This window comes from Anopheles cruzii, chromosome 3, assembly GCF_943734635.1.
Source record: "Anopheles cruzii chromosome 3, idAnoCruzAS_RS32_06, whole genome shotgun sequence".
Lineage (NCBI taxonomy): Eukaryota > Metazoa > Arthropoda > Insecta > Diptera > Culicidae > Anopheles > Anopheles cruzii.
The window spans coordinates 15833893-15857062 of record NC_069145.1 but is presented as its reverse complement, the minus strand read 5'-3'; the positions used below and the strand labels follow the sequence as shown (position 1 = coordinate 15857062).

The 23170-nt window shown below is 55.6% G+C and overlaps 2 protein-coding genes across 2 annotated transcripts; one reads left to right on the top strand and one right to left on the bottom strand.

Moving 5' to 3' along the window:
- The first annotated feature begins 1465 nt into the window (after positions 1–1465).
- On the top strand, positions 1466–8296 carry LOC128269930 (uncharacterized). The gene is given in 11 exon segments (XM_053007334.1): positions 1466–3974; positions 4007–4082; positions 4084–5521; positions 5594–5820; positions 5899–6221; positions 6299–6887; positions 6965–7168; positions 7250–7426; positions 7501–7840; positions 7924–8087; positions 8182–8296. Coding segments are annotated over 11 exon segments (6162 nt in total).
- Positions 8297–11501: 3205 nt separating this feature from the next.
- LOC128273666 (uncharacterized) lies at positions 11502–14060 on the bottom strand. Its single transcript, XM_053011689.1, has 8 exons — positions 13882–14060; positions 13081–13823; positions 12893–13012; positions 12636–12811; positions 12298–12571; positions 11935–12226; positions 11720–11841; positions 11502–11653 (listed from the first exon to the last, which is right to left on the bottom strand). Exons 1-8 carry the CDS (start codon positions 14046–14048, stop codon positions 11502–11504), a joined length of 2046 nt encoding a protein of 681 aa, XP_052867649.1. The 5' UTR covers positions 14049–14060.
- Positions 14061–23170: the final 9110 nt, after the last annotated feature.

The following is a 23170-nucleotide window of genomic DNA, read 5'->3' as shown; positions in this document are numbered from 1 at the left end:
CGGGGCGCGCGCTGAGGAGAGCACCGAAATCCACAGAGAACTTTCGGAGCCGCAGCAGAATAGCAGAAGATTTCTTTGGCCCCGCACGCGCGCGCCTGTGTGTGTGTGTGCGAGACTGTTTTTCTTGTGTTTCGCACGAGCACGGTGCAGCAGCACGGCGAGGGTTCTTCGGCGGTCTGCGCTGTCTGTTGTTTTTTGCGTTTCTCCGTGTGCACGTCACTGCGCGTGTGTTGGTGTTGGAGCGCATTAAGACAGGGAGTGTTTGTGTAGGGTGTGCGCTTTATCAGCACAGTCGTCGGCGGTTAACTACCAATTTACCAACGGCCGCCACACGATCGGCGGGATGTGAACCGAATTTGCTCCCATTTGGCCGCAGTCGCAGCACTGTTTGTTGCGCGCGTCTGTAAACAGGATTACTTTCCATCCTAGCGGGGGGAGCGGGGGCCATAAAGTAGTCGGTAGGTGGTCGATCTTCGCCGCAAGGATTTCTGGGTTCTCTTTTCGGTGTCGCCGCAGGATCGTCAGAGCGGAGCCAACTACATGTGCCATAATGTGTCTTTTTTCGTCTCGTTCCCATCGCAGTGGCCGTTGTTGCTGTAGGTGGCAGTATCTTCCCGCAGAAGGCCACCAGAATCATACACTCATCGTCATCACCATCATCATCACGTAGTGGTAATCCGTTCCGGTGGCAATAGAGTGAGGTTGTGAAGCGGAGCCAGCAGCCAGCCTGCAGAAGTGGAAAAATTAGCATCACAGTTGGCACAGTTGGTGAAAACCCCACAGTGAGTGAGTGTGAACTGCCGCGCCACAGTGAGTGAGTGAGCGTCGAGGAAAATAGTACACTGCAAGTTTGTCCCCATAGGGGCCACGGCAGCCCTACGGATTTTCGGATGGTCGTTTCATCGGTCGGCTGTGCGGGGGTACCGTGAACGCAATGCAAAATGGATCAGAAATGGGATGAAAACTGGCCTACCGACCGATCTCGATCGCTTAAGAGTGAGAGTGAGTAGAGTGAGTGAGAAAAGACTTGCAGAGAAGTACGATGCGGTGAAAAAATAGAAGCAGCGCGGCGGTTCTGTGCGCGGCCTAGTAACGAAGTTAAAATTGCATCAGCAGAATAGTGGCGTATCTTCAGCGCGGGGACGGTCTCCCGTTCGGCGAAGAGAATGGGCCCCTTCTCGGAGACGATGGTTGTTAGAAAAGTCTCACACACAGTGTTGAAGATAAGTCATGCACTGTAATGCTGCGCCTGTAAACGTGACGGTTACCAGTGAAGTGTATCTATCAGCAAAATAGTGCAGCCACCTACGGAGAGGCTAATAGAGGGAGAAAAAGAGAGAGCGAGAGAGCAACGGAGTGGCCAACGGGTGAGCGCGTGTTGTGTTGTGCAGATAGATCGTGCGTCGATCGGCGCACCCCGGACTGGCTCCCGTTTCCGATTCGCCCGCGTACGGACACGCAAACGATGGATTTTATCGGCAATTTACTGAATGAAATGTCGTCTGCCTTCAATCAGGAGACGACCATCCCTAAAAAGGAGGAGATTTCAATGGACGAAACGCTCAAGTGGCGGGCGCTGAAGAACAATCAATTTGCATCCCGCACCCGCCAACAACCGCCGGCCCCGGCGGCCGGATCCACAAGCGGCAAGGGGAGCGGACGGAAGGGAGCCGGCAGCAGTGGCATTGCGAACGGGCAGAAACTCGAACCCGCCCGTTCGAGCTCGTCGGCGGCGATAATGTCTTCCGGCGAAAACTCGAACGAGTCCGGGTCGCGGATGGCGGATGGTGGTGGTGGTGGTGGTGGCCGGGGATCGGCACCGATCCTCGAGGAGGAAACCAACTCATCGTTGTCGCTAGGCCCCAATGGAGCCTCCTCTACGCCGGATCTGGTGATCGCTGGAAGTATGGAAGACGACGACGTGGACGGTATAGAGATTGAGATCGCCAAGGACATTAGCGGCGAGGAGCTGCAGGAAGCACTCGGTTTGAGTCAGCTGGTGGTGGAACCGCTGGAGGTGGAAGCGATGGACGATCTTAGCCAACAGTCGGCCGGTGCCCGCAGCACGAAAACACCCGTCACGAAATCGGAAGATGAGCAGGAAGGGGAACAGCAAACCACCCACCAAGGAGAAGCCACTGTCGACGGTCCGCCTGGTGTGGAGCAGGAACAGGACGTAAAAAAATCATCCTCCGGCAGCTCGGTGGAGGAACATAGCGCTGTCACTGGCGTTCTTCTCGTGCCACCTAAAGGCGAAACGATCGGTGAGGAGGAAAACGTCCGTGTGGCAAGGTCGGAGCACGGGAAAAAACTAGAGCAAGAACAACCGATCGTTGATGGGCCGAAGGGCGATGTTGCTGCTGCTGCTCCGGCTGGCGCTGGCGGTTGCGAAGGTGATCAACGCGCCGCAGATGACGAAGCCGAACCAGACGATGATGATGTTGTCATTATTGCGAACAGCACCGATCCCACGGAGGTGATAGTGGTGGTCGCAGAAGGAAGTACGAAAGATGAGGACGAAGACGATGCGGTTAGTGGTAGCGAAAACAAGACCGTTCCCGATCTACGGATCCCAGAGGAAGGTACTGGTGGCGATCACTCATCGCAAAAGAATGCGCAGCCGGATGTTGGCGCTACAACGGATGTGGCTGCTGCTGCTGACGATAGCGGTATTGTAGAGCAAAAGTATCGACCGAACGGTGACGAAGTTGCGAATTCCGCAGCCAGCAGCGGACAAGAGCAGGCGGAAAAGGAGGAGGTTGTGGAAGTAAAGTATTCTCCAACGATCGGCGATCGCGAAGACAGCAAGCCCGAGGCAACACTTCTGACCCCGGATGATGTGGAGGAGAAAGGGGATGAAAAAACGCAAAAGAAAGAAGAGCAGAGCTCGCCGGAAAAGGAAGCCGAAAGGCCACAGTCGGCCGGACGGACGACGCGGAGCAAAAAGTGCGTATCCACTCCACCGCCTCAGTTGGCTGCTAGCGTGGCGCCTCCGTCCCAGAGACGATCGCAGCGTTTCGTAAAGGAATCCGTCGGCGGGGGTTCGGGCAAAGTCAATGGAGAACCCTCGCGAGCGTCTCCGGTCGTGGTGAAGGAAGAGGATGTGCACGATGAATCGCCGACAACGGGGACGAAGAAAAAGACGCCACCTGTGGACGATGTTTCCAAAGCGCCAGCATCATCGATCAGCAGCGAAAGCAGGCTGACGAGAGGATCCGTCGATCGCGGTGTGCCACTGAAATCCGATCGTAGCTTGCGCAGTAAGCAGCAAAGTGTAACGGCAGCCCCCGGCAGCCAATCGACAAGTGTGCCGCGTCGTGCCTCGGAGACGGCAAAAGCGTCCTGTCCGGAGGATTCCACTGATGTCGCTGATCCGGAGGCTGAAAAGACGACGTTGAATCGTCGCGGTAGAAAGCGCTTAAGTATGGAACCTTCGGTCGGTCCGGTGCAGGTCGTACCCTCTGTTGCCGATCGTGCAGAACCATCGGCAGAACCGACACAGGGAGGTTCGCGATCGGTTTTTCCTCTCGATCCCGGCGAAAACGATTCTGGCGGGAAGCAACCGGTTCAACCATCGGTTCAGCCGGTGCGTCGCGGAAGAAAGCGCAAAAGTTCGATCCCGGTCGAAGTGGCCATGGCGTCGGAGACGCAGCGTCCAACCGAAAGGACATCGCTGCCGTACAAACGCGCAGCGCGTCAGTCACGCGACGGCAGCGAAGGTATCCTGGCGTCGGCCCTCGCCCGACGCGATAAGGTTGACTCGCAGGGACGCTCTTCCCGGCCCATTAAACTGTCGGCGAAAATGTTGGCCAACGAAGAACTGCGCCAGGGGTTTGAGCAGCACAACAACGGGCGCATCATTATCGCCGCCGACACGATGAGCACGAGCGTTGTCGATGAACCGCCGGCCCCCGAGCAGCAACGGGATCGCGCGACGGAAACGAACCGTAAACAGACGGCAGTGGCGGCGACCGGTGGACGATCGGTAGATCAGTATCAACAGCAGCAGCAGCAGCAGCAGCAGCAACAGCAGCAACAGCAGCAACAACAGCGGCAGCGTGAAGTGAGTCTTCCCTCGCGGAGCTCGGGAAACTGTAGCAGCTCCGAGGATGTGACGTTGGTCGGTGTCACTATGCTTGTCTCTGCGAAAGGGAGTTCCGAAGGAAGGAACGCACCATTCGGTAGAAGACAGTTGGAAGTAAGCGGTCCTTCCTCGTCGGTGAAGGAAGCGTCGGTCAACAATAGCGGGGAACGGCCACGCGCCGCTGGTAAACACGCGGACGCAATCTCCACACCGTTAGAGGCGCGTCGGGTGCCTCCTTCCAGTGGCACAAAATGTCCCGATATGCAAACGTTCCTGCAGGAGGTACGATCGATGCGGCTCGGCAGCAACCGTTCGCCGGAGGAAAATCCAAAGCTCAACCGCCGACAGATGAAGCGGTTGGGAAAGCTGAAGGAGAAGCACCTGCTGGCGCTCGGTTTGCAGCGAAAGGGACACCATCAGCCACAGCAGCGTAATGGGGACGCCAAGCGATCGGACAGCGATTTAACGGCGGCCGGCGAGTCCGAGGAGTCGAGCGGTAGCGAAGCCGACTTTGTGCCGAGCGGGAAGATCGGAATGGTCGGCAAACCGAGCGTTACGTTGCGCCTGCGAAAGCCGGAAACGTTGCTGGAGAATCCAGCCGGCGCGGTAAGGACGAGTTCACTTTCTTCGGCCGCACTTCATCCGAATGCCACCCGAACGCAGCCGCTTTCCGGGGCGCCCGCTGGTGGAAAGGGTATTCGACAGGGCAATCAACATGCTCAAAGGAGCGCCACGGCATCGCGACGATCGGTCGTTTTGCCAGCCGCGGCCACTACACTCGCACACGGCGGCAACGCTGTGAGCAGCAGGGATAAGGAAACGGAACAGTTGCAGCGATCGTTGAAGCGTCTCGGTTGTGAAGTGACAATCATACCGCCAGCGCGCCCCGGCGCTGGTCCAACTGGCGCGTCCTCGACGACCAGCGGCGGAAGTAACTCGTCCTCCACGCGGGGCACTCCTCCGGTGTCCAGAAGTGGTTCGAATGTGAAACGAAAACCATCCTCTCAGTCGCATTCGGTTGCCTCATCGTCGAGAAGCTTTTACCCGAAAGTGCCAGCGGACATACAGATGGCCTCGGTGGCTGCGAATCTGGAGATAGTTCTCGATGAGGGACCGTCGGCGATCATCGGAGCTGCCAAGGTTTCCAGCAAACCGACATCGAAAGCGGGTTCACGGGCCGCTTCCAGTACCGGGCTGTTTTGTCTGTGCGGCCACAAATCGGATTTGTTCGTTTCGCGACCCGTTGGCAATGGGTACTGTACGGCGATCGACGATATCGATGGGCAGCAGATCGGTTGCTGCAACGAGCTGACGGAGGAGGTGGTCAACATGCTTCGGCCGAGTGCAGCCGTGAGCTTCCAGGTGCTCTGCAACATGCACCGGAAGCGGCTCGAAGATCACGGGTGCTGTGCGGTTTGTGGAAACTTCTGCACTCAGGTAAGCGATCGGCGATTAGGCTCTGTGTGTTCAGTTCACTAAAGGGGAGCTTTCTTTCGTCTCCTTTCGTAGGGTAACTTTGCGATGTGCAAGAATGTGCACCTCTTCCATCTGCAGTGTGCCGAGAAGTACGTGCTGACCACACCACGCAACCCGAATCGACCGCACGATCCGCCGACACCACCCTTGCTGGTTCTCAAGTGTCCCCACTGCGGCCGGGAGTGTCCGAATGGCGAGATTCAGGTCAACGTACAGCTCACACCACAACCGGTTCTGTTACCTTCGCGCAGGAACATTGTGTAAGTGTTGTTCCGGGGAGAGCTTTTATCGTTTTGGAAAAGAGGAAAACCAAACTCTCTGTTTCCTGCCATCCACAGGAAACCTGCCAAAATGAGTGTTTCGAAGGCCGTTCGAGGCAAAGACAATGATTCCGGCGCCGCCGCTGACGATGCCTTCCGTGCTAGCGTGGGTTCGCTTGTGCCGAACAGTGTGAAGAGTATGCTTTCTACGGAGGCTCCTCGCGTCAACGGTGGCGTTTCTCCGGTGCCTGCAGCACCACCGGCCGGCACTGGAAGCGACCGAAGCGGAAGTGCTGCGAGCGGCGCTGACGGCACCAAGAGGAAGCGATCCTTCACGAAGCAGGACTTTTTCCGTGCGATCACCCAAAACAATGATGTCGATCGGATATCGGAGATAATATGTGAGTTTGAGGACGTTTGTTTCACGTTGCTTTAGCTTTACCAATCCGCGATCGTTTTGTTTTCTTTTTTGGGACAGCTTCCGGGTTCGACATTGAGACACGGTTCTCGGAAATCCTCGGCGGTAACTGCCTTCACCTGGTGGCACACTTTGGTACGATGACGATCGCTTACCTGATCATCAGCCGAGCGAGCTCGCCGGACTATCTGAACATCGTCGATAACGAGCTCCGAACGGCGATGATGTGTGCGTTGTTGGGTTCGAAGCACGACATCATCAAGCTGCTGCTGGATTGTGGAGCCGACGCGACGGTGAAAGGGCCCGACGGGATGACGGTGCTGCATCTGGCGGCCAAACTTGGTCGCCACGAAGCGGTGCGCATCATACTGGACTGTGCGAAAAAGCGATTGACGGCGCGCGCGTTGGTGAACTTCGTGAATGGGCGCGACGGTGGCCGATGGACACCGTTGGCCTGGGCGGCGGAAAATCGGCACAAGGAAACGATGCAGCAACTTCTGGAACTGGGTGCCGATGTGAACGCGTGCGATCGAGAGAACAACACCTCGCTACACTGGGCCACGTGGGCCGGGTGCACCGATACGTTGTACCTGTTGCTGAACAAATCCTGCGATCCAAACATTCAGAACGTTAGCGGCGACACGCCACTGTAAGTTGGGTGGATCCTAATGCTGGGGATCGCGGGGACGATACCACTACGTACTATGATTGCTTCCTCTCCGATAGACACATTGCATGCCGCCTTGGACACGCTTCAAACTGCATTCTGCTGATGTCGAAGGGCGCATCGTTGATCGTGCGCAATAAAGCGAACGAGCAACCGATGGATGCGATCAGCAACCCGGACGGCGAGTGTGCCAGCATTCTGGCGGCGAATCTGAAGATGCGGAGCCTCTCGAAGAACACGAAAGAGACGCGCATTCTCAGCTGGTAAGGGACATCAGCATCTAGTGTGGCATCCTGGTGGGATTCGGTTCTAGATTTTCTCCTGTTCTTGCCCTGTGTGTTCAGTGACATCTCCAACGGAAGGGAACGCTATCCGGTGCAGGTAGTGCACACGACCAACAGCAACGATCGGCAGCAAACAGTACCGGCGTTTAAGTACATCCAGCGTACGGTTCAGGTCGAGTGCTCCGTTCAGATCGACACAAACCTTCGCAGTATGCGAGTCTGCTCCTGCTTGGACGAGTAAGTAGCACGGACATACCGCAACACCGGTCTCTGAGTCTAATTCCTTATATTGTTTCCTCCTTTGTTTAAAGCTGTGCCTCTGGGAGCTCGGACTGCATCTGCTCGGAGCGCACCTGGTACACGGCCGATGGTCGGTTGGTGAGCGATTTCAACTATCACGATCCACCGGAAATCGTCGAGTGTGGGGACGCGTGTGATTGCAATCGGTTGCTCTGCCAGAATCGGGTCGTGCAGCGTGGACTGCTCGTGCCGCTCCAGATCTTTTACAGCCCCGGCAAGGCGTGGAGTGTCCGGACGCTCGTCCGCATCCCGAAGGGCAGCTTCCTGGTCGAGTACGTGGGCGAGCTGCTGTCGGATGAGGCGGCCGACCGGCGACCGGACGATAGCTACATTTTCGATCTCGGCAGAGGCGTAAGCTCACTTTCCGTTGTTTGGGGACGCTTGTCCTGACGATTGGTGACGTTCACTGCCAAACGTTGTGCTTTCCGTTACAGTTCTGCATCGATGCCAGTGCGTATGGGAACGTGAGCCGGTTCTTTAACCATTCCTGCAAACCAAACGTTTCACCGGTCCGTGTGTTCTACGATCACCAGGACGTGCGCTTCCCGAAGGTGGCCATGTTTGCCTGCCGCGACATTGAGCCTCAGGAGGAAATATGGTAAGCGAGGGAGCGAAACGATCCTTCGGTTTTATCACGTTCATTCACCGGTGGCGTTTATTAATATCATCGATCGATTGTTTGTTTATTTCAGTTTCGATTATGGGGACAAATTTTGGATGGTAAAAAATCGTACCCTTTGCTGCCAATGCAACGCCAGCGAGTGCCGTTATCAAACTGTGCAGCAAGCTCCGCTGCTGGTGTTGTAAACCGCACGACGCTGTCAACTATGGAAGACGGGACCTTTTAATAACGGAACGGCCATGCTTTGGTTTTCGCGACATTTTGTTTTACAATTTTGGAATGGCAGCGCAACATCCATCGGATACGGATACTACACAGCAGTTCGCAAGGAACCAGTGTCCGTGTATATATATAAGCTTCCTATGTGGCCATTGTAATTGCTTTTATTTATTTTCTCGTTTAATTTTCAAGGCGGCTGGCTAGAATTGTAATGTAAGGAATGTGTGTCCGTGTGTGGTGAGCGAGCGAAGAGAGAGTGCCACTGACTCAAGATCAACAGTGATCTTACAGACCAATCAGTACGACGAGTGAGTGTTATTTGACAACACGAGAAACTAACGAGAAAAGTTTGAATTCAAAACGATCGTACCAAAAATTAGACAAAAGAATTAGCGTTAATTGAAAACTAGCAGCGCACTGCACAAAGCATGCATGCTCCCTAGTGATGCCATATCAGAGATCGACTTCGTGTCAGTGTCACCGGACGGCGACCGTGCTGTGAGCGGATCGTATTGAGACGACACCACATAGCGTTACACGATATTAGGAAAATCACATGGCACAGAAAACAGATCTCGGCGGAAGGGTGTCGAAAAGCGCGGAGAACAAACGAACGATTTCAACGCACGCGAACGATCCCGCGTCCGTGCAAAACCACCATGAACCGTTCACAGGCACCAGGCACGGTCGGTCAGTCGGTCGGGCTGCTGCACAGTGTGTCGATTTATAATAGTCAGAATTTCTAGATAAGTGCGTTTGTGTGCCGTTTTATTAGGTTACTTTGCTCTAGACGTAGTCCAAAATATTATACAATGACAGAGAATTCTTTCGATTTTTGCCATAATTTGATGCCACCGATCGCTCTAGGGGGAGATTTCCAGTGGAAGTGTTTTTGAAGCAATGCACCGAATTTGCGCACCCACTTCTCCTACAGGAGGGACCCCATTAGTCTTGTATTTTTACTTCCGTAACATCACACTCCAGTGCGCTTTTGTTAGTTTCAGGTTCCTCCTTGGTTACTACGATCATCATTCACTTTAATGAAAATGCGTTCCGACAAATGACAATTCTTACAGTGGAAGTGGAAAACATACCAAAGTAGCGAACTACAGCTGTGTGAGAGTGTGTGTTTGTGCATGTGTATGGGTAACGGGTGTGCATTGGTTTCTGATAGGATTCAAGTGTACCACGGTCGGCAGATTATCCGCCGCGCTGTAGCAGTTCCGTTGGCTTTCGCTCTCGCACACCCTGTTTCTCATTTGCAAACTTCTTGCCCGTAAGTGATATGCCATATAGAAGTTAAAAGAATGACAATTGTAATAAATAAAACGATAGATAAAACGTAAGTGAGGGAGAAGCTAAAAGGTTTTTGCATAGGGTAGAGCACGTTTGGTGGAGAAACGCATATGAGTAATAGTCATTAATACTATAGAGAAAGATGCAGAGAGAGAAAGCGAGAGAAGGAAACGGTGAGCGAAAGATTTAACATTCACACTTGTGTTTGAAGATGGTTCGATGAAGGAGACAAGAAACGACCAACAGCAAACCACAGCCTCCGTTAAGATGCGCTACAATAAACGCCAACAACAGAGAGTGTGGTTTGCGGTTTTCGGAGGACGGCTATGAAGGAAGATGAAACGCGTGTGTCATGGTATTGTTTTTTTTTAGTTTACTTTTATTCCAATCAAGTTTCTTCTGAATGGATGTCGATCGATAAAATTATTTACACAATAAAAAAAGCATTCATCGACGAAAACGTTTTGCGTGTGTATGTCTCTGCTGTGAGAGTGTGAATGTTTGTATGTGCTCCAGATTTTCCTGCTCAACGATTCCTGACGATGGTGGGCCTGAAAGGATTATTTTGTCGGTTTTGTTTTTGTGATTGAGATTTCGGCTGAATAGCCGTTTGAAAAGTGGGCCAAATTCGCATCCGTCGTTCCGTCGTCGTTTCCGCGCTAATCGCAGCTTCCGGGAAGAATGTGCTCCCCGTTTGTGTGTGAGTGTGAATTTGTGCGCGTTTCTTAATTGATTTTCTTACTTAGCCTTTTTGCGTTTCGTGCAGACGTGCGGAGAGAATCACACGGATGAGAACAGCTGTGATTTCGTCGGGTTTTTGCCTAGCAGAGGTGGCTTGTTCGGGTGGGGTGATGATAAAAACCTTGTAGATGGAAGTAGTGATAATGGATAATAATTATAAAATAAATTACTTCGCTTCGTTGCGCGCGTCTCTTTTCACGCTCGCTTGCTCCGTCCGGTCTCCGTTTTCTCGAGCACAACTCGCCACGGTACTACCCGCGGACTACTTCGATCGATTAACCGGTACCGTGTTTCGCAAAACACTCTTCTTGCTTTTCCGCCGCCTACGGCTGCTACGATCACGCTCGCGACGTGCAGTCAAAATAAATAAGTTAAGGGATTTGCTTGGCTTGGGTTTGTTTTCAATAAATAAATGTTTTCCAATCTCTATTTAAAGTTAGCGATTTGTGCGATCCGCACGTCGTCCGTTCGTTGGTCGAACTCGCCAAATCGGAAACTCAATAGAAAGTGAAAGAGAGATGTTGGATGAGGATTGCTGTGGGTGTGTGTGTGTGAATACGTGTGTTTAAGAACGTGTTGTTTTCCCTTTGCAGCAAAACAACATTCTTCTCCGATTACCACCAATTTACGTATACCTATCCTAGTATGCTGTTTAATGTTTTGGGGTGTGTTGTTGTGGTGGTGTAGAGTGACCTAATGCTTAGCTTCCACCGTTTGAGACTCGGACCCCTCCTACACGGATTCACTTCCGGTCTTACAACTTCCGGTACCCGCCCTGGGGGGCCTCTACATGCTAGCTGGTGGAGGACGGTGTTGGGTGGTAAAAGTCAGCGTGTGGACAGAGTGTGTTTCTGAGTTAAAAAATAAAACAAAAACGGGACAGGGACACTGTACTGGTGTAGAATGGGTAAAAACGTTTCGCCCGAAGCTGCGTGCGTGTATCCTACACACATTGTTTGCGCGCAGCAGAGACATCGGGAACCCGCGGCCGGGGCGTGCGTAAACGAATCCTTGCTTCGTTTCCCGCCGCCGTCGCCGCCACAATTGTGCTATGCTCTCCTGACCATCGTATCTATCTTCGTCCTGTCCGCCTGCCTCTCTCTATCGTTCAGTCAAACTGGGCCCGCCGCCAGCCTATGCCATGGCTTTGTGCGGTTGCATCCACTTCTTCATGTAGTAGCAGAAGAGCGTCGACAGGTACACCAACACCATGAGCGCGCAGGTGACGGCCAGCGCCAGTACCGACGTCTTCGTTGGGCACGGCTCGATGATGGTCACCGTTTTGTCTGCAAACGAACCACACGCCAGTGATTAGTCGGATTCAGCCACGCTGCCAAGAACGAGACACTTACCTCGACCGAAGTCGGTGCTGGCTTCGCTGCGCAGGAAGTCACGGTTCTTCTCGTCGCCGAAGTCAAGCACCAGGATCTCCTGCGAGATGTTCATCTCCTCCTCTTCCTCGACCGTGTCGTTGCTGTGATCGGGACGTCAAAGTCAGAGAGAAAAAGATCGACCGGTTGTTAGCATTGCTTGGTTCCCAGTCTGGGCTACGTTCCCGAAGGCTTACCTCGAGACGGAACGGCGTTTCCTGCCCCAGGACTCGACGGAATCACGGCCCCATTCGCAGACTGCAGGCTCGCACGGACCGAGGCAGTACTTGACGTTACACTGGAAGATCACACCGTAGCTCTCGGTGAAGCGGAACGCCTCGTAGATCGACTGCAGCGCATTGCCGTCCTGGGTGAACGCAGGGAAGATGCTCGGATCGACCGGGCACCCATCGTCGTCGATGATCTGGAACGTGCTCTTCGAGTCCTTGGCCATGGCCACGCATGAGCGCGCAAAGATACCGTACGGAGCTGCAATGATGGGTCGGGACACAGTGATTAGATCCGACTCGGGCCAGGTCTCGGACCCGCGGTATACTCACTGTCTTCCGGGATCTCGATGCGGAACGTCAGGCGGTCTCCGATGCGCACGGTCTCCACTTCGCGGGTGCGAGCGTCCAGGATGCGGATCCTTGGCGGTGGCGCTTCCGGCGACGAGTTGATGTGGATCATCTCCGGGTCGCGGATCGGGAGCATGCCGAACGAGATGTTCTTCGAGCTCATGTCGTACGTACACTTGACCTTGTAGATCTTGTCCGCCTTCGTCATCACGACCGAGTGGTGCTGCAGGACGACAGTGTTGCTGTAGATGCCGGTCTGCGGGGAGAGAGAAGAGATTGCAGTTCCTGCGTTGCGTGAAAGGGCAGTGGGGCAGTCTTACGGCGCTCTGTGTGTTACAGTCCTGTCCGCCCATGGTCAGATCCAACCGGAACGTGTCGGAGTTGATGACGTCGATGTTGCAGGTTTCCGAACGGCCTAGCGCGTAGATACGCCCGTTGAACGGTTTGTTCGTGCGCACCTGAACGGCAATCCTGGTGTCCTTGCAGTGCACCGATACTGCCGGGGTAAGGAGGTGGGAAAAGCACACAAATTTGAGACCAGTCTGTCACCCGGACCTCAAGGGATAATGCTATTTACCATCGTAGCAGGTGCCCGTCTTGTCGCAGTTGGCATCGTTGCGCGTGAGGTTGTTGATCGACGGATCTTCGGCAGTGGAGAAATCGACCGTCAGCGTCGGGTCCTGTTGGTTCGTTTGTTCTGCAAAGTTAGACCATCGGTTAGACCGACCCGAATCCACACTCTACTGTGCCAGTGGGGGCACTTACTCTCGCAGATGTTCTCGAAGTAGTCCCCACTCGGTTCGCCGACGTCGATCAGCGGCCGCTCGCCGTTCAGGTAGGTCGACGGGCCATCCGGCAGCGACTTGTGGTCCAGGTGGTACAGCCGGCAGTTGTACTGGGCGCCGGTCGGTTGGCCGAGGTACAGGAACGAGCGGCACAGGAACTCGCTCTCGATCTCGCACGCCAGCTTGCAGGCCGTCTCCGACGTGACCTGGAGCTCCTTATCCGTGTAATAGTGCAATCCAACGTACTGCGACACCTTGTCGTCCGACACGCCGACGCGGGGCAGCGCGAACTGGCGGTTGAACTTGCACGCCTGCGCCGGCTTCAGGCACAGGTTCTCGAAGTAATCCACGCCCTGCGCGTCGACCAGCTGCACAAACTGGCCGACGGAGCGACGGTCCGAGTCGCTCAGCACGCACTTCATGTTGTTGTAGTCGTACTCGACCGAGCGGCAGATGAAGCGCTTCTCGTTCAGACACGCCGACAGGCACGCTTCCTTCGTGCTGGTGTAGATGAGGGCGTTGTCCAACCCGCGGATGATCTTGTTCGGGACGCGCTCAAAGTTCCACGGCCGCTGGCAGGCGTTCTCGGAGCGCAGCTGCAGCTTCACCATGTAGTACATACTCGACGAGCGCTGGGGCGTGCTGGCCGGATTGTTGGCCGCCGTCACGTTCTGCAGCTGACAGAGTGTCTCCTGGGCGGGTGTTAGCGGGTTCACGACAAAGCTGTAAACGTTACGACGTGTGAGGACGTTTCAAAAGGCTCGTACGGCGCGTGACTTACCTGAAGGCAGCCGCCTGGCAGTCCGGTTCCTCTCGGCACCAGCCCTGACACTCGTACAGCGACAGATTCTTCACACTGTAGTACGTGGTGCCCTGGAAGTCAAAGTCCGTCAGCTTCTCGAAGGCGACGCGGCCATCGGTACGCTCCGGGGCCACCGCCAGTAGCATGGCGACGGTAAGCAGCAGCCACAAGCTCGTCGTGGACTCCATGGTGCGATACTCTCTCTTCAAGTTCTGCGTTGTGCTTGGGCAAATGTCCGCCTATCGGTCTGTCTGTCTGCGAAGGGAAGACCCGGACAAGAGGAAGAGCGCACCATTAGGACCTTGTGGCGATGATTGGGCAGTTTTCTCCGTTCCGCGTTCTGGCACGGCTCCCAACCGACCGACCCGCGGGTAACGAGATGACCCTACAACCGAAGGCTTCACTCGAGCGGTTCGGAAGATTGTAAAATTCCATTTCCCGTTGATCTGCATTAGTTGATTATCCACGCGAGCGGGTTTGTGTTTAGTCACCGCCGCGCACAGATTGAGTGCACTCGGTTTAACCGCCGAGCCTACGCAACAAAGTATAATTCTGGTTGGCCGACTTTACCGGCCGCGGCTCCTCCTGGTGCTTTTGCAATTAACCTGGGCCTAAAACCAGGGGCCGAGTGGGGAGCCCCAATTGAACCGGCGGGTCCGGGGCCACTTTGTTTGCACTTGTCCGTGCCCAGTTTAGAGACCGGTCCATTATGGTCCCTCCGTCCCACGGCAATGCAGGCGCCAGCCGCGAATGGCCGACAATCACCGATCTCTCTAACGAACGCATGAAGCATAACTTTATTGTGCCCTCCACACCACACCGATCTTCGTACCCTGGCGCCGGGCGCTACGCGGTGTGTCCACGGACCTTTCAGGTCGGCCACAGAAGAATGGGCTGATCGAAACGAGCGTTTATGGCTCCGGGTGCTGGTGCTGGTGGATAACTGGAACAAGTTTATTGACGTTGACGGTGGCTAGCTCCGTTCGTTCTCGAGAGGCGGTCGCCAGGTCGTTTGCCGCAATTTTTAACACTCGAACCGGTGGCAAGCTGGCAGGATCCGTTATGATGATCCGCTGATGACGGCATCGGTCAACATGATGATGATGTCAACAACGACGGGTTCGGTTGACCGACTTTCTAAGTTCCCTGACGCTTTCCAAGTGCGTGTTTGCCTAATTTTTGGCTACATGGCGGCCACAAGGCCCTCAAGCGGGCGAGCAGTTCCGGGCTATGATGTGTGAGATCATGGTTGCCGACAGGAATTGGGCAAAATGTCGCTGCCAGCCTAACGTTTATTGCTTTTTATAGCTCCGTGGCCAACTCACCCAGCCACTGGGGAGTGCCGGTTCGGACCGGATGTATAGATTTGTAAAACCAATGTTCTCTCTCGCTCTCGCTTTCGGCACTCTGTATGGTTCACCTGCCAGAGTTGGTCGATCGATCGTTCGCGATCAAGGTCTGGGTCAAGTGTGCGTCCCGTTGCCCGGAGTGTTTGTGGAAGAATGTTAATTTGATTAGAATTAGTTATGGGAAAGAGGTGCCCTCGAGCCGCGGACACACCGACACTGGTGGTTTAACCAATTGCTCGACCATTGTTGGGGTGCCGGTGCTCTACGGGCGCGCGTGCACACGAGAGAAAGGCCCGCGAAAATGGCACGCGAATAATAAGGCGAACGGGAAAATGCTGGGAACTGCCGCAAGGGAACTGACACACGCGAAGACACCATTGTGGAGGGAAATTGTTGCGCGTGCGGGAACAACAAACCGCGGCAATGGCGAAACGAGCCACGGGAATCTAGTCCACGGGACAGGGGGGTTCCCTGAGGGGGGATGGTTTTTGTTTGGCGATGTTGGAAAATGTTTTCCAACTTCCCCAACAAGAACTCACGGAAGACTCGGCCTCGAAAGGCCGGCCCAGAGTCGAGTTAGTCCGTCAGGTGAAAGACAGCGTGGCCCTTGTCTGTGTGTTTTTCGATGCATATTAGTTCGGAACCACGCTCGAGAGGTGCTTGATGCGTGGCATTGCCTCAAGGAGTAACTATCTTGTGGTGAAACCTTAATTCGTGTCCGTAGAAGCCGCGCTCGTGGCATGGAGAGTGGGCCCGGGGAGAAAGCCCCGCGGGTCCGGGGTTCTGGGTCCACTTGAGCGTTGCAGTTGACATGTTTCTCCGTCCGCTCGCCGGAGCCCGGACGTGGCCGCTACACTCGAGATGCATTTTCAAGTACCCGTATGCTGGGGCCGTAGAACTTGTCACTCGTTCCCGCACGGTGGCTCGGGGTTTCTGTGTCACCGACGGCGACGGCGGTGACGAGAAGAGTTGTTCGTTTGCAGCTCGCTTTTCAGACATCGGCACCGACTTAATTTAAAACCCGCACCACACGCGAGACTGCGAGGCTTGACCCAGATTAGTTCTCGGTGGACACCGGCGGAAAGGAAACCCTAAAACACACGAGGAGAGCAAGATTTTTGAAGAACCTCGTCCCGTACCCGATCCTATTCCATCTCCTGCGCCTCAGCCGTTGTAAGGGAGCGGGCCCCGGGAACGCCAGATCGTACGTAGAGCGGTTTCGGACCCGGGACTAGTTTCGGGACCGGGACCGGGAGTTAGGCCGCTCGTTTATGGGCCCGTACAAAATATACGGGCCCAAGACCGCGGCCGTTGCCCGTGGCTGCAATAAAAATCTTCCGGACAATGGTGAAAAATGTGGACCATCTGGCTGGATGGCCGCCCCTCCCGACACTAGCTGTACCCTTGCTGTTTTTTTGTTCCTTATTTTCATACGAAATTCCGATCCGCTACAGTCGATGCTACGGCCAGCATTATTGTGGCGGCACGTTATCTGCCGCTGGAAGGCGGAAGTACGGTCGTACGGACGTCGCACCTCGCGCAGCACCACAGGTAAGTGGGGCACGCCAAAGCGGAGACGGATGAAGCAGGAACCCCCTGGAACGGAAACTGTGCCGTTTTCGACTAACTGTAACCGGGGCACGGTAATAAACTCGAAATACGCGGCGGCCCGGGCGGCCACAGAACAGGCGCGCAAAAACCGCGCAGACAATGTAGGCTGGCCATTGTCGGGCCATCGGGGGATGGGTCCCAGCACCATAACAGAAGGCCGGCAACACGGCAACTAATCCTCGCCCCAGTACTAGATTCGTCTCGGCTGGCTGGCTGGCGGCAATACCCGATCAAGGCAAGGCGGCAAGACCCGATCAAAGTCTGGATCTTCTCGGGGGCTCTCCAGTGGTCGTGTAGCTCCCCGGGTGTGCGTTGGGATCGCGCCCCACAAAGAACCGGCGGCACGTTGCCTTCGAGGGTAGCCAGCAAAAAACCTGATTGCCTTGAAAAAGAAAGCTCAATCTGGACCCTGTCCCCGGAGCTAGCCGGCTAGCTAGCTGGCTTCTCGCCGCATTAATACCCAATTATGGTGAAGGGGAAAGCACGCTTCTCTCACAGGACGACGCTAGGGAGTAGGCAGAAGCACCTCGGGTAGGCAGTGGCCTCGACTGGCTGACTGGTAATTACTTTCCCATCTTTCCCAACGCCTGGCGCTGCCGTTGGAGCAGTACGGATCGCTCGTGATCGCCCGGAACAGGGTCGAGTGCCTGCTGCTTCCTGCTTCCAGCTCTCGCGCCCCCCATTTAGCGGCCATTACGGGAAGGTCACCTGTTGGGGGGGGAAAGATAACTCCTAATGCCCTAATGCTTCGTTAGTCGAGGCGAGGCACAACGGGACCTATGATACAGCACACGGCACCCTTTTTCCCACCTCTCCCTGGAACCCTAATTCCACCTAACGGCCTGCGGCCTGGAGAGCGGCCTCTTCGGCACAACAATTGAACAATGTGCACGCACACAGACATAGCGCACGTACACCGGGGTTTAGAAATTAGTTCAAGCTCCGTGCGCATACCGTGGCGCCGAACGGAGCAGACTGTGTCCGTGCGTGCGCGCGTGCGTCCGTGTGTGTGTGTGACGAATTTGGTTAATCGAAACAAAAACTAGGTGTCAAAAGCGGTCAAGAAATAGGCCCAGCATGACCAGCAAGCCAGCAGGTGAAGAAAATCGGCGAGCAACCTAACGGAAGTTACGTTCTCCGCGCCGCATCGGCAGTCGCCATTTTCTTCGGCACGCGCACACCACCATCGGGGCAGGCGGTAGACGGTGTGATGGAGGAGATCAATCTGCGGCCTGTGCACCGATGCAGCAAGTGCTGCTGGCTGGCCGGGATAGGCCGGGATAGACCGGGCCGTCGGACCAAAAAAGACAGGAACGGCCGTCCGTCTGCGAAACAGGCGAAAGACAGAGAAGAGAAGGCTTGATGGCTCTGTCCGTTGCCGTGGTTACAACCTAACTGTTGTGCGCTCTCGATCGTCATTTTCCTCTCCGTCTCCGTGGAAACGTCCCGTTCGTCGATCATTCGAGATCGCCCGTGGTCACTCACCTAGAGCAGGCGTATTTTTAGACGCACGCATTCTTATAGGGTCTTCAAAAACAGGGGTCCAAAAGGGTCTCCTGCAGCGGTTGGCGCCGCTGGGTCTTAACCTCATTCCGGTGGCGTCACGCTGGGAGAAGCGATGGCCGTGATAACGGCCTTGAAATTGACGGGTGACGAACGATCGAGTGACGGGTTGCCACCGCCCGGTCATTCCAGAGCCCCCGGATTCTTGCCGGTCACCCGGTCACCATTCCGGCTGACTGGCTTATGGTTCCCTGTTATTTTCGGCCACAAAAGTGGCCCATCCAAACAAAACCCCCCAAAAAAGCGTAAGATGGTGGCGTAAAGAAGCGTAAAACTCGAAATTAATCTTTCGCTCACAGGTGAAGCCAAAGAGAGAGGGATGGAGAGAGAAAGGTCCCACCTCGGGCTGGGCACACAACGGTGACAATTACTGTACTCTGCCATGCGGCGGACGAATTCTTGCGGCCCGTCCCGGACCCAGGACTTGATAAATCTAGATCTTGGGAACGGGTTTTTTTGGGGGCAAACACAAAAAAGCGGTCGGGAACAATAGGCAGTACCGGGCGGGCGGTAGTTGACAGCGACCGTCACGGTTCCAGCAAGCGAGCGAGAGAGAGGTGTAATTGCTTCACTTTAAACCGAATCCAAAATACCGTACGAAATTCATAAACTTTAATGCACCGCTCGTTGTGGTGATCACCGCGGCAACAGCAGCGACGCTATGGAGCGGCCCCGTCTTCCCGTTCGTTTCTCTTTTAGTTCGTTAGTGACTCGGTGGCCAAGGCGGCCCCCGTAGGTAGCTCCCGACGAATTTCTGGCGGAGCGCTTACGAGAAAGTTGGTGTTGAATAAGTTATAAAGAAATTAATCGTACTAACGAGACCTAAATCTCGGGGAACCTTCCGGGACGTACCCGGGGAGATTCTGGGCCGAGCGATACAGGAAAAGATTTATTAGTTTTCCGCGGTCCTGGCGGAACCGCGTGCGCAGTCGAGAAGACGGAAACCGGAGGGGCTAATACTTCCATTGTGGTGCTGCTGCTGCTGATGCGGTCTACCCCAGCGGATTTGGGGAAATCGCAGAAGTGGCCCTGTGGGGCACGCCTGGTCCGGAAATTAAATCGCCAAAATCGCCGATGCGAATCTCTGACTGTCGGTCCCGTTGATTGACTAATGAGCTTGCGTGGCCTGCGACCGCAAACGCAATCTGCCGGGGACACAAATTGTTTCCGATTTGTCTTCATGTCCAATCCCAACAGAAGTTCCAACGGAACCGAGAGCGCACGGGCACGGGCCAAAAGAAGTGAAATGGAGGGATGGAAAATTGGCTATTCGGGCGCTAAGACTTCGTCCGGGGGCCCGATTGCCACCTCGAGAGCAATAGGACCCACACAGTCGGCCGGCCTAATGACTGGTGAGGGGGGCCATGAAGATGGCCACCGGTGCGCGACCTCACAATATCTCGGACCTCCTGCAGGAGCAGCTGTACGTCACGGGCCAGTGGGTTAATAATCGATTTATCGCCCGGGACCCCGGGAGTGATCGTTGAACGGGAGCCCCATCCCCATTTGTAACCTTCTTTTTTGCGCGTCCTCGCGTCGGACGCGTGGACCTTGACAGCTCTATGCGCCACATCGAAGAAGCCATTGCTTTTGTTGGCCCTTCGTGTCTGACGCTTTGTAGCAATTTGTACCGCACTACGGGGGACTCTCTGATTGAGCCATTGCCCGGCCCCAAAGGCCTTTCTCCGGACGAGTGCCACACAGGAAATGCTGACCGCACAGGAAATGAAGCAGCCACACCTGGAATGTGGCCTGGTGGTAGCCAGAAACACACACTGCGCCGTCCCGACATCTCTGGCTCTCTCGCTCGACCGTCGAAGCCTTCTCGGGTGGAAGGAGGTTAAGTGTTAATTACTCATTCTTGGCCAGAGTGTTGTGCGCCTTGCGAAATCATAATGCGGAGCGGCCCAACAACCGAGCGAGCCGTGGCCGACACCCGTAACAGCAGCGCCTCCTGTCAGAGTAGCGACGGACCGGGAGCCGGGAGTCGGGAGCGCCGTCTCCGCCGGGTATTGAAGAGATGCAATTTGCATGCCGTACCGTAATACATTATGGCCGACTCATCAGGCACCTGGTGTTCGCGGGCTCCAAGTCTTCCAAGAGTTCCAAGTCTTAAATTAACGAGCGTTTGCTAGAATCGTCATTAGATCGACGACGGCGAGGACGCGCCATCTTTTCCAACTTTGTGCGCGGCCACAGCAGGCCGCCGGCGAACGCCATCGGTGCGCACGGCCCGACCCCGACCCGACATTGCATCCTGGCGCTGTTTGGCGTGTGAAGCCGATGAAACGTGAACATAATGATTCGTCGGTCGGTCGGTGGCAACCACCGTTCCGTGTGGCCGTTCCGGGAAGGTCGCCGAGACCAATCCAAAGCTCCTCCACACCACCTCCAGGTAATGACCTTTCTCGTGCCGTGCCGTTCCGTGTGGCTGGCAATTAACTTCGCGGAGAAAGAAGCAGCAGCAGCATATGGAGACTCTGGACTCCAGTCCGGACCACAGACCCCGCCGGTATGTAGATTATGGTGTGTGCATTGTGTAAGGAACCGGCCGCCGTGCATTTGCATAAGTTCACCGTGTAGTGCCGCTCGGTAGCGCCCACCACCACCGTGGAACCCTCGGTGACCCAGGAAGACCGGGCCAGGGTTTTGCATACAAATGAAGCCCCGGTAGCGGTGCGGTAGCGCCTAGCCCTCGGGAAAAGGGCCGGGGAGTCCGAAACGTCCGAAAAGTGGGCCACACCGTGGGCCAACTGGGAGAATTGGGTTTCGATTTGTCATTCCCGGGCCGACATTTCCGGGACGACCGCGTCATGGTCGACGGTGGCGGAGTGAGAGCGAATCTAATCCCAACACGGCGATCCCCGACACGCCATCTTGCGCCGGGCACCTTTCACCGCGGCGGGAGCAGAGAGAGCTGTGGGGGTGTCACTCCCGACTCCGACGAGAGTTCCGTGTCTAATGCACGGGATCGCACGCCCGATTCGGCGGCGATGACTTGCGCGAACTTGCGCCGGCCTGGTGTGGCCTTTTAACCTTTCCCGGGAGACACACTGGCCCAATGTGGCGCCATGGCCATCGCGGGCGCGTGTGTGGCGCAGGGATCGAGCCAAGTAATGGGAATCCATCGAGGTCCATGCACGCCAAAGTAGAACTTGACATAATTGAACCAATAACATTCGATCGGTGAAACCTTTCCGGTTTCCGACTCTCTCTCCCTCTCGCTGTGTGTGTGTGTGTGGGGGGAGTGCACGGGGTGCCCGCAGTCCGAAGTCAGCCACCAGGTTTCGTCCAGGTACGTCCCAGGTCCTACCGGGTGCAGTCCGACTCCGACACCACCAGTAACAGCTCCGGGAAAAACGGGGCCACACTGTGTTGGTGGGAAACCACCACCACCGCAAGAATACACACACACGCTGGTAAATGATGTCATGAGTCACTTCTCGCGGTACTACTCTCGTCCGAGAATGGGATGCGAGGAAGCTCGGCACGGCTCGGCTCGCCGACCGCACGGCAATTTCCTTCGCTTCACCAAACTATCATCATTACGTCGCGGGTCCGTGCCGGCCCGGCAGCCGCCACACGCGGCCCCCGGAGGGTGTAGCGCAGTGGAGCAGCGCGCCACAGAATAGGCCGGCCGGAGCCCTGGAGCCCGGAGGAGCCCGGCTTTAGCCTACATGCCCGGTTTTGAGGCCAGCTAACGGAAAGTAATCGATCGCGCGCGCGCGCTCGCGCACCCGGACGAGTATGGAGCTCGACTCCCCGACACTCGGGGAGTCCTCTCGACCGCAAGTGTTGGGGCGTCCGGGAAGCCACTGCGGCGGCTATCAGTTTCATCGGGAATCGTGGCGCTACGGAAATCGGGCTGAGTTGGACTCCGTTGTTTACCCGAAGTGCGGCCACCAGAGGGAGCCACGACCACGACGTTTATGGAGTCCGCACAGCAATTCCAATTTTTCACGCGCAGGATTATGGATCTGTTCCCACAAATGGGCTCGACAAGGGCTCGCGGGGTGCCAAATCAGCAAATTAACAGGCGAACGATCCGCTGGACTGGAACTGGAGCGTGGAGGTTTTGTTTTGGGAGGCCTGTTTCAGGTCCGGACATCTCTACGACGCTCTTGGACCTTCCAGATCTTACCCACAGTGCAGACCAGAGCAAAGGTTGACGCTTTCTATTGATTTGGGCGCTGCATCAGCTGCAAAATGGCCACCGCCGCCAAATGATGGGTAAAAGTCAGTAAACGATAGAGAAACTGGAGGCTGGCCGCCGTACCCGAAAACAGGTGGTATACGTCGATCATGCTGGCGATCGCTTGGCGGATTATGAGGGTAAACACCGGGCGGCGGTGCTGGCAAATTGGCCGCCGAATGAGATCATGCGTGGATGCTGCCGATGCTGCCGATGCTGCCGGGGCTGGGCTGCGCGTTTGAGAAAGTAAACGCACGGCGGTGGGTGTGAAATTGAGAGCAAATAGCGCCGTGCCCGTGGAGGCCGCCATCATCTGCGCCGATAAAGAGGTTGAATGAAAGTTCCACCATTTGGGCGCCTGGGAACGGCGGAATATTTAAACAAGGCAGGCAGGCCTGTCGGTGCCGGTGGTATCTGAGGTCGGGTCTGAGGGTGTCACGGTGGCGCCGTGACTACTACTACTACTACTAGGTCGGCCAGTTGCCATACTTTCTCACCGGTCCAAAGTTGGGGTCGGTGAGAAAAGTGCGAGCTGGTGAGAACTTATTAGTGT